This window comes from Odocoileus virginianus, chromosome 12, assembly GCF_023699985.2.
Source record: "Odocoileus virginianus isolate 20LAN1187 ecotype Illinois chromosome 12, Ovbor_1.2, whole genome shotgun sequence".
NCBI lineage: Eukaryota > Metazoa > Chordata > Mammalia > Artiodactyla > Cervidae > Odocoileus > Odocoileus virginianus.
The window spans coordinates 3150158-3169104 of NC_069685.1; the positions used below are offsets into that span (position 1 = coordinate 3150158).

The window sequence follows — 18947 nt, forward strand, 5'->3', positions numbered from 1 at the left end:
CTTAATTTTTTATAAGGCATAAGGTCCTTGTATAGATTCTTTTTTTTTTTTTTTTTTGCATGTGGAAGCCCAGCGTCCCTCCACCATTTGTTGAAAAGGCTATCCATTGTATTGCCTTTGCTCTTTTGCCAAAGATCAGTTGACTGTATTTACATATGTCTATTTTTGAGGCTCTGTATTCTGTTCCATTGATCTATTTGTCTTATCCTTTCATCTTGTTTACTGTAGTTTTATGGTCTTGAAGTCAAGTAGTCCTATTCATCCAACTTTGTTCTTTTCCTGAGAGTTAATATTTTTCTTTTTTACTATATTTCTACTCTTTGCTATATTGCCTATCTGTGGATAAGACTTTCCACCTATTCTGTGAGATGCATTCACTTATTTTGGACTCATTAGGATAGTTAAGCAGAAATGCAAACAAAGAATATTCTGCCTCTGACAAGCAAAATAGGTGGTCCTTACTATAAACAGAGATTTCTCCTGAGGAAATCTGCCAAATGGAAAGAAAAGAAAGCCCATTCCTTCATGCTGTTGGAGAGTGCAGGAAGGGCTGGAAGAAAAGATGTAGGAAACACGTGGTTAGCTATGAGCATCCTGACGCTCTTCCCCGAAGCTTTCCACCTTGGGAGCCAGTGAGAGCAGCCTAAAGGAGAAGCTAAAAGCAGACGACACTTTGGAACTCTGGGAGGATGATGCTTCCTGGGATAGCTTTTTCCTAACACACGTAAGTGAAAGCAGATTCAAGTGGATAACACATGGAGGTCAAGAGAAGGCACAAGCAAATGTTCCATTCTTGTTTGCCTCTTGCAAGGCCCAAAAGACCTCCCATAGTCCCAACATTCCCAGATGCAGATTAATGCAGAGTAGAGGCCAACAGTCTTGTCATGAGGACCATCCGCCAGTGATGAGATGAGCCCCTCCCCAAGTCTTTGGATAGATAGCCAAAACCCAGGGTTACACAGCATGCCAGGCACCAGAAAACTGCAGCATCAAAAGCAGCTTCAGTGGGGCCAGGCCAGCAGGGTAGAGTTCTGAACCTGAACATGTTGACATGGAAGACCAGACTCATTGCCTGGAGACAAATCCTAAGAGCCAGTGGACAGCACACATAGGCCCCACCTCCTCACTGCAAGTCTCCTCCAGCTGGTGACATCTTCGAGCAGCAGTGAAGGAGGAAGCCTCAAAGACTGAGCACAAGTCTAGAGCCTCTACCTTACCTGACGGGACTGCTTCAAGCCTCAGAAGACGTGAATAGCCTGTCAGTCGTGGTGCTCCTAAGGAATATTACACCCATCATGAGAAAGTACAGAAATGCTTTTTTTTCTTTGCACATCAAAGTTGTGCTGTGTAAAACTAACTCTGCTTCATTTGCTTTAAATTCTTAAAGAGTACTCATCTCTATTCTCGAGGATGCCAGATAAATGGTGACTGTGTACACAATGTTATGCACCCAATACTCATTTTCTAAAGGTATAGGAAACAAATGGTCAGCCTTGTAAAGACCCTTGAATATTCCTTTCATCTCTTCTCTTACAAGACAGTTTTGATGATCAAATAAGCACTTCATAATCTATAAAACATTTTACTTTCATTGTTAGTAACAGTTATCACAGAGATGAAAATATAGCCAGGAGTACTTTGGAAAAGCTTCCCTTTTATGGAAGGCAGAACCAGGAAAGAGCTTGCTCCTAGTAGGGGTTCACCAAATATTTGTTGAAATAATTTTATCATTTAACTGCTGTACTTCTAAAAAGACAAAAAGCTTATGCCTGAGTGAGAATAAAACCAGGCCAGAAAAAAGACGAGGAAGACACTTAGCTTTGGGCAAGGTAAGTGGCCAGCACGGAGGCTCATGGACTCATGGGCTTGCGGTAAGCTTACCTTCTGTGCGGCACCCAGCATGCAGGACCTGGAGAGAGGCGCTCGTGAGCTTTCCAGTGATGAGCTGGACCGGAGAGAGACTGATGGCCTCTCAGTTGTCAAAGGAGTAACAGAACAAGCTCCCATATTGTAGAAAGCTGACTTTGAAGGGCTTGTGAAGAAGAGTGGTTTGAGAAAGGGAGATGAGCTAGGAGGATACTGTGGTCATCCACGTGGTAAACGTCCAGGGCCCAAGTGAACTGCAGTGGTCGGGAAGCCTGTTTTTCCCTAGGGGTTCAGATGGTGAAGTCTGCCTGCAGTGCAGGAGACCTGGGTTCAATGCCCGGGTCAGGAAGATTCCCTGGAGAAAGGAATGGCAACCCACTCCAGTATTCTTGCCTGGAGAATTTCATGGACAGAGGAGCTTGGCAAGCTATAGTCCATGGGGTTGCAAAGAGTTGGGCATGACTGAGCAACTAACACACAAGTAACAGGGGAAGATAAGAGGGAATGTGGTCCCCAGTGTTTCTTAAGACAGCTTCACTGGGACTTGCTAACTATTTAGAGCCAAGGTTGTCAGTCCTGGCTGCACATAGGGTTACCTGGGAAGCTTTTAAAAATTACTGATGCCTGGACATCTACCTTCCCCCTCATCTTTGAAGGTAGACCAGACATTGTGAATCAGCAGAAACTCCCATTCATTATGTGTGCAAGTCAACGGTGGGGGTAGATAGTGGGCTGAGAAGAAATCCAAAGTAATGCCGGTATTTTACAGGAGTTGAGATGTAATATATCCACAAAAGATATTGAGATGGATTTCCAGGGCACTGCTGGGAGGGTGGTGTTAGAGAAACAGCAAAGTGACGCATTAAAGAAGCAGGGGGTGGTCAACGTTATCTAATTTACAGCTGAGGGAAGATAAGGACTGAAAAGTGGAGGTTAGCTCAGTGAGAGATGTATCCCCAAAGCAGAAGTGAGTTGGGTGAGGGGTGGGGTGCCACACTCTGGGAGTGGGGCTACAGTGCTCATAGAGCCTTCCGTGGTGGGATTGGGAAGAATGTTATCTGACATGGTCTGAGGATGCTGTCTTGGCATAAGGAGGTAAGAACATTGTAGAAAGAAGACATATCTGAAAAGATAAGTCTGTACATCGAATATAAAGGATAAGGCAATAAGAGAATGATACAATTAGCAAATAAGTGCTGGGAGAGTCCAGAAAGGAAGTTCTGGGAGTATGTTTGAAACTCTGTTGAAATTGTTCTTGGATGTGGCCAAGAATAAAGACCAGGAACAGAGACCTCTTAAGTGAACCAGAGACTGTTTACAAGAATCATGTGCAGCCAAACAAAATTCAACAGCTTCAGAGAGGACTGAGAACTTTGGAGAGCACTAAATTGCTCGAACTTAATATTTTTAGAAGACAGAGTATAGAGAAATGTAAAGTAAAGTGAAGGTTTTTCACAAAGCTTGGCCATAAAGGGACAGAAGTAATGCTGCAATATCTTGAAGAATACTGAAGATCAGAGGGCTATTTTGTTTTGTTTTTGAAAGCTGAAAAGAGATTTAGACATTGGTGATTTATAGCACTTTAAAGTTGACAAAGAATTTTCATTTATATGTAAGTCAAAAACAACATAACACTTAGAAATATCAGGATTTCATTTCTTTTAGGTTTTAACTAGCATCTATTGTTTGTCAGGAGAATCCTGGCCCATGTTTTCAGATTATTTTGAGGATAACAATATTGTCTTCCCGAAGAGCTGCTGTGACAATCAAATTCATTCATTAAAATTGTATGTTATAGTACTCATTATGTGCCGCTGAAAACATAAAAGTTGTTTCTTATAATCTAATTGAAGCATGCTTTCAAGATTTTCCTTGTTTCTTAATTGGAAATGTGCTGAATATTCATAACTGAGGTTAATCACTCATACAGAAAAATTGTGCAACCTTTCTTTCTGGATGTGCAGGCTCTAGATTCTGGCTGGCTCTCAGATTCTAGGAGCTGAACAAAGAATAAGGACAAGTCTTTAAAAGTGCAGAGACTATTTGCAGTTGTCAGGAAATAGAAGCAACCTAGATGTCCATCGGCAGATGCATGGATAAAGAAATTGTGGTACATATGTGGCTGTTCAGACTCTCTTTCTGACCCTATGGACCATAGCCCACCAGGCTTCTCTCTCCATGGGATTCTCCTGGCAAGAATACTGGAGTGGCATGCCATTTCTTCCTCCAGGTGGTCTTCCCCACCCAGGGATCGAACCCGTGTCTTCTTCTTTGGCCAGTGGATCACTAGCACCACCTGGGAAAGCTGTGTGTATGTATATATATGTATACATTCACCTGTGAAAAGGAACGAATCTGAATTTGAATCAGGTGAGGTGGATGAACCTAGAGCCTGTTACACAGTGAAGTGAGTTAGAGAAGAACAAATATTGTATTACTATATTAATGCATATATATGGAATAAAAAAATTGGTGCTGATGAACCTGCATGCAGGGTAGGAATAGAGACATGTGTTTAGAGGACGGACTGTGGACACAGTAGGGGAAGGAGAGGGTGAAACGGACTGAGAGAAGCGCGGACATGTGCACGCCACTGTGTGTAAAATAGATGGCTGGCAGGAGGCAGCTGCCTAGTGCAGGGAGCTCAGGGCGGTGCTCTGTGATGACTTAGATGGCTGGGGTGGGTGGAGGGAGGGAGGCTCAAGAGAGAGGGGATATATTTCCCCTTTGGCTGATTCAGTCAGTCTCTCCCAACATTAAGATTCCATAAGCCTCTTATCCTTCTCCATCAGAGGGCAGAGACACTGAAAACCAAAATCGCAGAAAACTAAACCATCTGATAACCTGGACCACAGCCTTGTCTAACTTAATGAAACTATGAGCCATGCCATGTAGGGCCACCCAAGATGGATGGATCGTGCTGGAGAGGTCTGACACAATGTGGTCCACTGGAGAAGGGAATGGCAAACCACTTCAGTATTCTAGCCTTGAGAACTCCATAAACAGCATGAAAAGGCAAAAAGATAGGACACTGAAAGATGAACTCCCCAGGTCGGTAAGTGCCCAGTATGCTATGGGAGGTCAGTGGAGAAATAACTGCAGAAAGAATGATGAAACGGAGCCAAAGCAAAAAAAAAAAAAAAAAAAATACTGGTGATGGAAGTAAAGTCTGATGCTGTAAAGAGCCTTACTGCATAGGAAGAACCTGGATTGTTAGGTCCATGAATCAAGGCAAATTAAAAGTGGTCAAACAGGAGATGACAAGAGGGAACATCGACATTTTAGGAATCAGCAAACTAAACTGGACTGGAATGGATGAATTTAACTCAGATGACCATTATACTTACTATTGTGGGCAAGAATCCCTTAGAAGAAATGGGGTAGCCATCATAGTCAACAGAAGAATCCAAAATGCAGTACTTGAATGCAACCTCAAAAACAGCAGAATGATCTCTGTTTGGTTTCCAAGGCAAACCATTCAGTATCACAGTATTCAAAGTCTGTGCCCTGACCAGTAATGCTGAAGATGCTGAAGTTGAAGGGTTCTATGAAGACCTACAAGACCTAGAACTAACACCCAAAAAAGGTGCCCTTTTCATTATAGGGGACCAGAATGCAAAAGTAGGAAGTCAAGAAACACTTGGAGTAACAGGCAAATTTGGCCTTGGAGTACAGAATGAAGCAGGGCAAAGGCTAATAGAGTTCTGCCAAGAGAACACACTGGTCATAGTAAACACCCTCTTCCAACAACACAAGAGAAGACTACACATGGACATCATCAGATGGTCAGTACCAAAATCAGATTGATTATATTCTTTGCAGCCAAAGATGGAGAAGTTCTATACAGTCAGCAAACACAAGACTGGGAGCTGACTGGGCTCAAATCATGAACTCCTTATTGCCAAATTCAGACTTAAATTGAAGAAAGTAGGGAAAACCACTAGACCATTCAGGTATGACCTACATCAAATCCCTTACGATTATACAGTGGAAGTGACAAATAGATTCAAGGGATCAGATCTTATAGAGTGCCTGAAGAACTATGGACGGGGGTTCTTGACATTGTACAGGAGGAGGTGACCAAGACCATCCCCAAGAAAAAGAAATGCAAAAAGGCACAGTAGCTCTCTGAGGAGGACTTACAAATAGCTGTGAAAAGAAGAGAAGTGAACGTCTTTTCTCCTTTGAGAACAGGAAAGATATACCCATTTAAATGCTGAGTTCCAAAGAATAGCAAGGAGAGGTTAGAAAGCCTTCCTCAGTGATCAATGCAAAGAAATAAAGTAAAAAAATAGAATGGGAAAGACTAGAGATCTCTTCAAGAAAATTAGAGATACCAAGGGAACATTTCATGCAAAGATGGGCGCAATAAAGGACAGAAATGGTATGGACCTAACAGAAGCAGAAGATATTAAGAAGTGGCAAGAATATACCAAGAACTATACAAAAAAGATCTTCATGACCCAGATAATCACGATGTGATCACGTGGATATCTCTATGATGTGATGTGATCACTCACCAACACCCAGACATCCTGGAATGCGAAGTCAAGTGGGCCTTAGGAAGCATCGTTATGAACAAAGTTAGTGGAGGTGATGGAATTCCAGTTGAGCTATTTCAAATCCTAAAAAATGATGCTGTGAAAGAGATGCACTCAATATGCCAGCAAATTTGGGAAACTCAGCACTGGTCACAGGACTGGAAAAGGTCGGTTTTTATTCCAATCCCAAGGAAAGACAATGCCCAAGAATGCTCAGACTACTGCACAGTTGCACTCATCTTGCTGTTGCTGCTGCTGCTGCTGCTACTAAGTCGCTTCAGTCGTGTCCAACTCTGTGCGACCCCATAGACGGCAGCCCACCAGGCTCCGCCATCCCTGGGATTCTCCAGGCAAGAGTACTGGAGGGGGTTGCCATTTCAACAAAGTGATGCTCAAAATTCCCCAAAACAGGCTTTAGCAGAACATGAACCATGAACTTCCAGATGTTAAGCTGGATTTAGAAAAGGCAGAGGAACCAGACATCAAATTGCCAACATCCAACATCCGATGGATCATCAAAAGAGCAAGAGCGTTCCAGAAAAACATCTACTTCTGCTTTATTGACCACACCAAAGCCTTTGACTGTGTGAATCACAACATAATGTGGAAAATTCTTCCAACAGATGGGAATACCAGACCACCTCACCTGCCTCCTAAGAAATCTGTATTCAGGTCAAGAAGCAACATTTAGAACTGTATGTGGAACAACAGACTGGTTCCAAATAGGAAAAGGAGTATGTCAAGGCTGAATATTGTCACTCTGCTTATTTAACTTATATGCAGGGTACATCATTAGAAATACTGGACTGGATGAAGCACAAGCTGGAATCAAGATTGCCAGGAGAAATATCAATAACTTCAGATATGCAGATGACACCACCCTTATGGCAGAAAGTGAAGAAGAACTGAAGAGCCTCTTGATGAAAGTGAAAGAGGAGAGTGAAAAAGTTGGCTTAAAATTCAATATTCAGAAAACTAATATCATGGCATCCAGTCCCATCACTTCATGGCAGATAGGTGGGGAAACAATGGAAACAGTGACAGACTTTATTTTGGGAGGCTTGAAAATCACTGCAGCCACGAAATTAAAAGATGCTGCTTGGAAGAAAAGCTATGACCAACCTAGACGGCATATTAAAAAGCAGAGACATTAGTTTGCCGACAAAGTCCGTCTAGTCAAAGCTATGGTTTTTCCGGTGTGAATGTGAATATAAAGAAATATATAAAGAAATATAAAGAATGGAATATAAAGAAAGTTGAGCACTGAAGAACTGATGCTTTTGAACTGTGGTGGTGGAGAAGACTCTTGAGAGTCCCTTGGACAGCAAGGAGATCCAACCAGTCCATCCTAAAGGAAGTCAGTCCCGAATATTCATTGGAAGGACTGATGCTGAAACTCCAATACTTTGACCACCTGATGCGAAGAACTGGCTCATTTGAAAAGACCCTGATGCTGGGAAAGATTGAAGGCAGGAGGAGAAGGGGATGACAGAGGATGAGATGGCTGGATGGCATCACTGACTCAATGGACCTGAGTTTGGGTAAACTCTGGGAGTTGGTGATGGACAGGGAGGCCTGGCGTGCTGCAGTTCATGGGGTCGCAAAGTGGACATGACTGAGCGACTGAAGTGAACTGAATTGATGGCTCATTCACATTGTTGTACAGTGGAAACCAGCACGACATTGTTAAGCAATTATCCTCAAACTAAAATTTTTTTTAAGTACAGTGAATTTTAAGTATGATTATCAAACTGGGTGTATCACCCAGACAGGGAATGGTTGAAAAATGAGGGAAGATAGCAGCAGCTGGTCTGCAGATAAGATCTGGAGTCTGATCCAACATTGAGGTAACGGTGAAAATTCTCAAGTTCATATTTTGGATCTTTGTATGTTAGTCTTCTGTAATTCACAAAATTGGAAAGGTAATAGCAACATCCAGGAATCATTTTAGCATTGCCTTTCTCTAGGTTGTATGAGTGCATTTTTAAATGATTGAATACAGCCATTTATAGATAATCACTCCTTTTTAAAAGGTTGCCCACTAAAATCCATAATCCCATTACAAATATATTTTATTTACTTCTCATTGCATGTATTTCTGTATTGGCTTTCTTCCACATCAAGTACAAGAGTCAATAAGCGCTTTTTATGGCTTCCTATGTTATTTCTTCAGGTGTTTAAAAAGCAGTTGTGTTCAAGATTTCATGCCATTTACATTTTAGAACATGGTTTTCATCTGTTCACAAATTTTGGAAAATTATTCATTTTGAGTATTTTCCATGCATTGTTTCATCCCAGGGGTGAAATTTTTGGAAAAACCCCAGTAACATATATTCAATCATTTTTGATGATGATAAGGTAGGAAGGAAAAAATCAACTCTTTTTTTTAAAGTGAGATAAGAGACATAAAATTTACCTCTTAACCATTTTTAAGTGCATAGTGCAGTCATGTTAATAGTATGTATATCATTGTGCAGTGAATTTGTCCAGTTTTTTTCATCTTTCAGAACTCCAATCCTATACTCTTTCTCCTCCCTCCAGCCCAGGCAAAAGCCATTCTACTTTCTAATTCTAAGGGTTTGACTATTTTAGATACTTTAAGTGGAGACATGCAGTATTTGTCTTTTTCGAGGCTATCATATTCACATAATGTCCATCGATGCAGGATTTCCATCTTTTTTGAGGCTGATTATTATACCATTGTATGTTTATGCCACATTTCTTTATCCATTTATCCACTGAAAGAGATTTAGGTTGTTTCCACCTCTTGGCTGTTGTAAATAATGTTGCAATGAATATGGATGTGCAAATATGTCTTTAAGATCCTGTTTTCAGTTCTTTGGAATGCTGGGCCATATGGTAACTCTAATTTCAATTTTTACAGTGTTCCATAGTGACTGTGCCATTTTACACTCCAAACAACAGAGTAAAATTGTTCCAGTTTCTCCTTACCTTTCCCAACACTTGTCGTTTTCTGGTTTTGTTGCTGTTGTTGTTTTTCCAGCTGTGATGAGGTGGTATCTCATTGTGGTTTTGGATTTGCATTTTCTTGATTATGACTAGTGTTGAGCATCTTTTCATGTACTCATGGGCCTTTTTTATATGTTCTTTGGAGAAATGTCTATTCAAGTCATATTTTCATTTTCAATTGATCTTGTTTTCTATTGAATTCTAGGAGCTCTTTATATACTTTGGAGATTAACCCCTTATCATATATATAGTTTATAAATATTTTCTCCCATTCCATAGGCTTCCTTTTCACTCTTGTTTCCTTTGCTTCAGAGAAATTTTAATTTTGATATAGTATTATTCATCAACTTTTGCTTTTGCTTTCTGTACTTTTATTCTCATATCAAAAAAATTACTGCCAAATCCAATGTCATGCAACTTTCCCCACATGTTTACTTCTGGGAGATTTAAGTCCATTTTTACTTAATTTTTAAATATGTATAAGATATTCAAATACATTATTTGAATATTGATATTCAGTTATCTTAAGACCGTTTATAAAATAGACTACTCTTTCCCTATTGTGTAGCCTTGGTATCCTTGTCAAAGAACATTTGAACATATCTGTGAAAGTTTATTTGTGGAATCTCTGCTCTGTTCCATCGGTCTGCATAGCTCCGTGTCAGCACCATACTGTTTTGATTACTGTATCTTTGGAACATGTTTGAAGTCAGGAATGTGAGGCCTCCAGCTTTACTTTTCCTTCTCAAGTTTGTTTTGGCTAAACAGAGTACTTTGAGATTCTATATGAATTTTAACATTTTTTGTTTCTTGCAAAATTACCATTGGAATTTTCATAGGAATTGCATTGACTATAGATTGTTTTCGGTAGTTTGGACATTTTAATAATGTTAAGTCTTTCACTTCTTGAACAGAGAGTGTGTTTCCACCTATTTTGGTTATATTTCATTTCTTTCAGCAATGTTTTATACTTTTTAGTGTATAAGACTTTCACCTTCTTGGCTAAGTTTATTCATAATTATTTTTTATTGTAATTGAATTAAATTTGATTGTAATTTTAAAAATTATTTTTATATTGTAATTGAGATTTTTCCCTAATTTCTTTTTGAGATTGTGCATTGTTAGTGCCTAGATATGCAACTGATTTTTTTGTGAAATCAATAAGGTTTCCTGCATAAAAGATCATGTCACCATGTCATGAGAATAGAGATAATTTTACTTCTTTATGATTAAGATGCCTTTAATTTCAAGCCTGATTTCCATAACTTAGGAGTTCCAATTCAGTATCCCAGAGAAGTGGCAAGAGTGGATATCCTTGCATTATTAGAAGTTTTCTGTTTTTTTACCATTGAGTAGGATGTTACCTATGGGTTTTTAATATATGGACCTTATTATTTTTTGGCAATTTCCTTATATATCTAGTTTATTGACTGTGTTTATCATGAGAAAATTTTGAATTTTGCAAAGTAGCTTTTCTGCATATATTAAGATGATAACATGATTTTTTTAATCATTTGTTCTGTTAATATGGTGTATCATATTGACTGATTTCCACTTGTTTGAGACATTGTTACATCCCAGAGAGGAGTCTCAATTGGTTATGGCACATAATTCTTTTCATGTGCTGTTGAAATCAGTTTGTTAATATTTTGTTGAGGATTTTTGCATCTATTAATATATTCACCAGGGATACTGGCCTGTAGTTTTCTTTTTTTTTCTAGTGTCTTTGTCTGGTTTTATTATCAGAGTAAGGCTGACCTGATAAAATAAGTTTGGAAGTGTTCTAGCCTCTTTAATTTTTTTGGAAAAGTTTGGAAAGAATTGGTGTTAATTCTTCTTTATGTGTTTTGAAGAATTCATTAGTGAAGCCATCTGTTCCTCTTTATTGTTTTTTGTATGTTTGCCTTTTAAAACCTCTTTTTAAAAATAATTTATTTTTTATTGAAGGATAATTGCTTTACAGAATTTTGTTGTTTTCTGTCAAACCTCAACATGAATCAGCCATATGTATACATATACCCCCTCCCTTTGTTGAGGTTTTTGATTTGTTATTCAATCTCCTTACTAGTTACAGCTCTGTTCAGATTTTTTTCTTGCTTCATGATTTCATTTTGGTAGGGTGTATATTTGTATAAATTTATTTATTTCTTATAGGTTGTCTAATTTGCTGTATAATTGTTCATGGTAGTCTCTTACGATACTTTTAATTCCATGGCATCAGTTGTAATGTCTCCTCTTTCATTTCTGATTTTTGTTATTTGAGGTTTTTCACTTCTTTTTTCTTTTCTAGCTAAGGAATTATCAATTTCATTGATTTTTAAAACTCTTACTTTTATTGAATTTTTGTTTTCCTACCATTTTATTTATTTATAATCTTCATTTTTTTTTTGTTTCTTTTGTTTCATTTTCAGTTCTTCTTTTTCTAGTTCCTTGAGATATGAAGCTATGTTGTTGATTTGCAACCTTTCTTTCTTCTTTTGGCTGTGTGGCATGTTAAGATTTTAGTTCCCCAACAAGGGATTGAACCTGTCCTCTCTGCACTGGGAGTGCAGGGTCTTAAGCACTGGACCACCAGAGAGTTGGACTGTGAAGAAAGCTGAGCACCGAAGAATTGATGCTTTTGAACTGTGGTGTTGGAGAAGACTCTTGAGAGTCCCTTGGACTGCAAGGAGATTCAACCTAAAGGAGATGCTAAAGGAGATCAGTCCTGAATATTCATTGGAAGGACTGATGCTGAAGCTGAAACGCCAATACTTTGGCCACCTGATGTGAAGAACTGACTCATTTGAAAAGACCCTGATGCTGGGAAAGATTGAAGGCAGGAGGAGAAGGGGATGACAGAGGATGAGATGGCTGGATGGCGTCACCGACTCGATGGACATGACTTTGAGTAAACTCCGGGAGTTGGTGATGGACAGGGAGGCCTGGCATGCTGTGGTTCACGGGGTCACAAAGAGTCAGACATGACTAAGCGACTGAACTGAACTGAGCTGAACTGCACTAGCTTTATAAGTGATTGATCTACCTTTACTGTATGTTTGCCTTTACCAAAGAAGTTTTTCCTTTTGTCATTTTAATATTTCTAGTTTTGGCCTTTTGTTTTCCACTTAGAGAAGTCCCTTTAATATTTCTTAGAAAGTTTGATTCCTGGTGCTGAACTACTTTAACTGTTTTTGCTCGTCTGTAAAGTTTTTGATCTTTCCTTCAGATTTGGTTATGTCTCTTTTACCACTTCAAGTATATTATGCCACACCCTTTTGCTCTGCAGAACTTCTGCTGAAAAGTCAGCTGATAGCCTTATGAGAGTTCCATGGTATATAACTTATTGATATCCTCTTGCTGCTTTTAACATTCTCTCTTTATCCTTAATTCCTGACATTTTAATTATAACATGTCCTAGCATCATCCTCTTTAGTGTTAATCCTTTCTCTATGATTCTCTGTGATTTCTGGACCTGGAGGAATGTTTCCTTTCCCAGGTTAGAGAAGTCTTGTTATTATGTCTTCAAATATGTTCTCTGAGCCCTTTCTCTCTTTTCTTCTGGACCTCTACAATGTGAATGAAAATATACCTTGATATTGTCCCAGAGGCCCCTTAAAATATCTCCATTTTTTTATTCTTTTCTTTTCTGTTCAACTTACGGGATTTCTGATACTCTGTCTTCTGTGTCAATTATTCATTCCTCTGTATCATCTAATCTACTGTTGATTCCTTCCAGTGAATTTTTAATTTCAGTTATTATATTCTTCAGTTTGTTTGGTTCTCTTTTAAATTTGCAAACTGTGTGTTGAACTTCTAGCTGAGTTTTATCCTGAGTTCTTTGAGTATCCTCATGATTATTATCTTGAGCTCCTTATCAGGTAGACTTCTTACCTTCACTTTACTTAGTTGTTTTTCTGGGGGTTTATCTTGTCCTTTCATCTGGAACATGCACAGCTCCTAACACCTGATTCACACAGCAACTTACTTGGTTCTCAAAAATGTTTGCTAAGCAAAGCCAGAAAGATAAAGACCAATACAGTATACTAACGCATATATATGGAATTTAAAAAGATGGTAACAATAACCCTATATGCAAAACAGAAAAAGAGACACAGATGTACAGAACAGACTTTGGACTCTGTGGTAGAAGGCGAGGGTGGGATGTTCTGAGAGAATAGCACTGAAGCAAGTATACTATCAAGTGTGAAACAGATCACCAGCCCAGGTTGGATGCATGAGACAAGTGCTTAGGGCTGGTGCATTGGGAAGACCCAGAGGGATGGGATGGAGAGAGAGGCAGGAGGGGGGATCAGGATGGGGAACACGTATAAATTCATGGCTGATTCATGTCAATGTATGGCAAAAACCACTGCAATATTGTAAAGTAATTAGCCTCCAACTAATAAAAATAAATGAAAAAAAAAGTTTGCTAAGCAAAGATGACAGTTATTATATGATTTGTAAGTACATGAAATTTTAGAGGCAAAACTAGATTTATAGAGATATATAGAATACAAATATATAATAAAATTCTTCTGCACTCACAGAATCTAGTTCAACTTAGTGGAGAGATAAGATCAGTCTTCAAGTATGTTCAGAACACTCATTGCCAGAGTGGGAGTCTAAAATAGATGCCATGAGTTATGGGCCTATGACAGGAGGCTCAGGACCAATAAAGAATTATCAGAAGTGGTGGATAAATAGAGAACAAGAAGGCAAAGTACAAAATGAACTATAAAGGGAATTGGAAATGACAATAAGCTCATGAACATATGTTCAACATCATCAGATATTAGGGAGATTGAAGCCACACGAATCACTACTACATACCTACCAGGATGACCAAAATTTAAAAGAGACTGACAATACCAGTGAATGTAGAGCAGATGGAATTCCTGTATGTTGCTAGCAGGAATACAAAGTGGTACAACCACTGTAAACATCAAGGTCTTACTCTATGGCACAGGGAACTGTATTCAGTTCAGTTCAGTTGTTCAGTCGTGTCTGACTCTTTGCGACCCCACGGACTGCAGCATACCAGGCCTCCCAGTCCATCACCAACTCCCGGAGTTTACTCAAACTCATGTCCATCGAGTCAGTGATGCCATCCAACCATCGCATCCTCTGTTGTCCCCTTCTCCCACCTTCAATCTTTCCCAGCACCAGTATCTTTTCAAATGAGTCAGTTCCTCACATCAGGTGGCCAAAGTATTGGAGTTTCAGCTTCAGCATCAGTCCTTCCAATGAATATTCAGGACTGATCTCCTTTAGCATCTCCTTTAGGTTGAATCTCTGTGCAGTCCAAGGGACTCTCAAGAGTCTTCTCCAACACCACAGGTCAAAAGCATCAATTCTTCAGCACTCAGCTTTCTTTATAGTCCAACTCTCACATCCATACATGACTACAGGAAAAACCAAAGCTTTGACTAGATGGCCCTTTGTTGGCAAAGTAATGTCTTTGTTTTTTTATATGCCATCTAGGTTGGTCATAACTTTTCTTCCAAGGAGCAAACATCTTTTAATTTCATGGCTGCAGTCACCATCTGCAGTGACTTTGGAACACAAAAAAGTAAAGTCTGTCACTGTTTCTGTTTCCCCATCTATTTGCCATGAAGTGATGGGACCAGATGCCATGATCCTGTAATAAACCATAATGGAAAAGAATATGAAAAAGATTATGTACATGTATGTTGAATCACTTTACTGTAGACCAGAAACTAACACATTATAAATCACCTATACTTCAATAATAAACTAATTAATTAAATATTGCAACCACTTTGGAAAGTAGTTTTTAAATTTCTTATGAGGATAAATATACACTTCCTGTAGAAATGAGGATGTTTGTCCACAAAAATACTTTTACATGAATGTTTATAGCAGCATTATTCATAAGCCCCATACTGAAAACAATACAAATGTCCATAGATGAGTAAAAGATAAACAAATGTAGAATGGCCAAGGGTCTGAGAGAACTTTTTGTGTAGGTAGAAATATTCTACATCTTTAATGTGATGGTGGCTCCACAGGTGTGTATAGTTGTCACAGGTGTGTATAGTTGTGTTATAAGTGTGTATAGTACATAGAACTAATACTTAAACTATGTTAGTCTATCAGTTATGTCTGACTCTTTGTGACCCCATGGACTGTAGCCAACTGTAGCCTTCCAGGCTCCTCTCCATTAAATTCTCCAGCCCGCTGGAGTGGGTTGCCACTCATTTCTCCAGGGGATCTTCCCAACCCAGGGATTAAACCTGAGTCTCCTGCATTGCAGGCAGATTCTTTACCATTTGAGCGGCCAGGGAAGGTTTGTATGTAAATTTTGCCCTAATGAAGTTAATTAAATGAAAATACTTAAAAATAAGACAAGAGAGGCCATCATAAGAGAGTGACAAGTGGACAGAAGAGACTGGACGCAAGGCAGAGGTGACAGCAAAGGGCATAAGATATTATATAAACGGAGATGGCAGACTGCTGACCTGGGACCCAGATAGATTCTTGAAAACGTTTCCATGGAAACTGCGGCTCATCACACCAGTTGTCTTACTAGCTAGGTCCTTGCTGATTTTTCTTTTATGCTGGTAATCAGTCTGTTTCCTAAAAACTGACATGACTTCGTTCTTTCTTCACTAATTCCTACCCCTAAATCAGTTCCTGTCTTTTCCTTGAAGTTTCCTCTTGACTGTTTCTGCCCTAGCTTAGCAATTCTTGAGTGAATCTGTATCATGCAGTTAAGACCTTGATTACTCTCTAGTTGTGTTACTTTTACCCACAACTCTAGTGGAAACTGGTTGAAGAAAGATTTCTTATATTTATACTTTTGTTACCTCCTTTCCCACATCTCATGCAATGTTCAGGAAAATGTGTCAACATATGACCTTAATTGTCCCCTTGTTTTCATCCCTCCTCTCCAGTTATCCTAGGTTGTTGTCTTTTGCATGGACTAGTGCAGTAGTATCGTAATTGGCCTCTCTTTTCCATAGTTACCCCCTTTTTTCTTGTCCAGACAGCAGTCAGATTGATGCCTTTTAAAAGTAAATCCAATAATTTTGCTCACTTCCTTAAAATGCTTCTGTGTCTTCCCAATGCACTAAGAGTAAAATCTGATCCTGCCCACCTCATTCCTGTCTTCACATCCACATTTCTCCTACTCACTCTACCTCATCAAGGCAAGTCTTTTCCCAGCCCAGGGCCTCTTTACCACTCACTACTCTTTCTCCTAGAATCCATTTCTTCCGATCCTTTCTGTGGCTTCTCATGCTTCAGAGTTCAACTGGAATGTCATTCCTCTGAGGCCTCTGCAAAGGGGTGTTTACCTTCCCAGCAGCAGAAGTATTTTCTATCAGGTAACTTTATTTAATTCTTTATTAACTTTATTTAATTTAATTGCAGGGAACTTAGAACATCCAAAGTCTACCTTGATCATTTATTTCTTTAATGGTTTATTGTTCATATCCTCCCATCAGTTAATTACCAGCAGGAAGACAGAGATCTTTTCTGTCTGGTTTGTCACTACAGCCCCCAACACCTTTCGTGGGACTTGGCTTATGGACTATACTCAATAAGGAATCGTTGACTGAATGAATAAGTGAAAATATAATTAATGGGCAAATAATAACCACCCCGTGGTTTTTTTCTGAGTTTCCTTTTACTAAAGTTGGGTTTTTTTTTGTTTGTGTGTTTGTTTTGCCTAATTTTTACAGGTACTTCTGTTGTGACTATAAAAGCTTTTGCTCCAGACTCAATTGGGGACAGTATTGAATACTCAGTTTTTAATGGAAATGAAGATGGAGTTTTTTCCTTGAATTCTAAATCAGGTAACCCTCTATGCTTTATTTTCTGCTCCACTTACTGTTGCTAGTAAGGCATGTGTCTGCAAAGAAAACTCAAGATTGCAAAGGTAGAAATTGCCAGATGTAAATAATTTCAAAGGTAAACAACAAAGCATTTTTATGGTAGCTGATGAGATATCAGAAAATATTTGTTTATATGTATTCTCTAAGAATTCTATTCCTCACATTTGCAAGTTAAACAGTACCTGCCCTACCCTACCTGTTATCTGGTGATAAATTGGTTTCTACTTATAATTTCCCTATCCATTTGGGAGAATTGGGAATGTAATAGGGAGATCAGTGAGAATGGGGCTGAACTGAAAATAAGCACACATGTCTAGCCTTAGGAAGTTTTCATCAGAGATTCTTCTAATTTGCCACTTAATGTCAACAGTGCAACAAGAAAGGAAAACTGGAAAGGTTTCTATGTGGTGGTAAAGAAATTACTTCCAAATACAGCATGTATTAAATTTAGCTTTAATAAGACCATTATTGTGCCTTAAATGAATACCAATTGATTATTTGAAACATTCTTTTTTTTAATCTAACAACTATGTCATAGATATGTATCTACTGCTTCGTTGTCAAACCTCAAGAAGAATGTTTTTAATAATTTCTGTATTACCATACAACTGCCTTATTTAATCCATACTGTGTACACATGGGAAGAATTGAGAGGGGGGTCATTTCTTAAGCAAAAGCCTTCTTTTTCAGGGTAGTGTTACAGTTGTTTTTATACATTCAGCCTTTGCTCAGCAACCTCTCTGATGTAGCCTGCAAGAAGTCTTCATCTTTTCACCCCATCATGTGGTTAGCAAACGGTTCAGGAAGCCTATTGGCAAGAAGGCCGTTTGCGAACACCACCAAACCTTTTCCCCCCACCAGTCATTAAGTCTCTAGCAGTCTGATGTCTGAGGGTTCTAGGAAAGGAGCTGAGATTAGAATGCTTAGGGAGAAGGTAAATTTGAGTTTTCACATTTTCCCAGGTCACCCAAATCCTTTTGCCACATCACCCCTAACATGACCCAGGCTTGGCCTTATTTTCTCTAGTCTCTCATTAAAATGAAGATAGAATACACCTAAGGGTTAGTTCAAAGTGGTCATCTACAGAAAACTGTAGTTTTAATTAGTGATTGACTCAAGTTGAAATATATTTCAAAATTTTATTGTGTAATAGCTATAAGCTGTTATGTTGAGAGATATACAACTATTTAATGAACAACAGTAAAATAAAAGGCCACATCTTTGCCACCCATCTCCAAATAAGAGACCTCACTGAACCTCAAGAAGCCCCTGTATGCCCCTTCCCTCTCATAGCTGTCTTATTTCACCCCAGACATAATCGGTAAGTCAGTAATCTCTATTTGGTATTGAACACTACCTTTTTTTTCATTATAATTTCCCCATTATGTTTGAATCCCTAAACAGTGCATTGTTTCAATTTACTTTGATTTAAACTTCATAATAGAATCACACTGAATGAACTCTTCTGTGAATTGCTTTTTGCTCAACATTTTTACTATGATGTATAGTACAGAAGCTATTAAAGAAGAATAGCAAAGAATGATATGTACCTGCTGCCAAGGTTACAAAATAGAACACTGTCATTATCACTCGTGTTCCCTTTGGGCCCTTTTTTGATTGCATCTTTTCTCTCCACTGCTCCAGCCTGATTAATGCCCATACTTCAGGGATAATTATTCCCTTGTGAATATACTAAATGCATTCCTACAAATAGAAATTTAGTAGAAGCATT

The 18947-nt window shown here is 38.8% G+C and overlaps 1 protein-coding gene across 1 annotated transcript in view; it reads left to right on the forward strand.

Moving 5' to 3' along the window:
- DCHS2 (dachsous cadherin-related 2) overlaps positions 1-18947 on the forward strand; it is a 300517-nt gene that overhangs the window by 232467 nt on the left and 49103 nt on the right. The window contains 1 exon segment of the mRNA XM_070474720.1: positions 17063-17176. Within this exon segment, the coding sequence (XP_070330821.1) occupies positions 17063-17176 (114 nt within the window).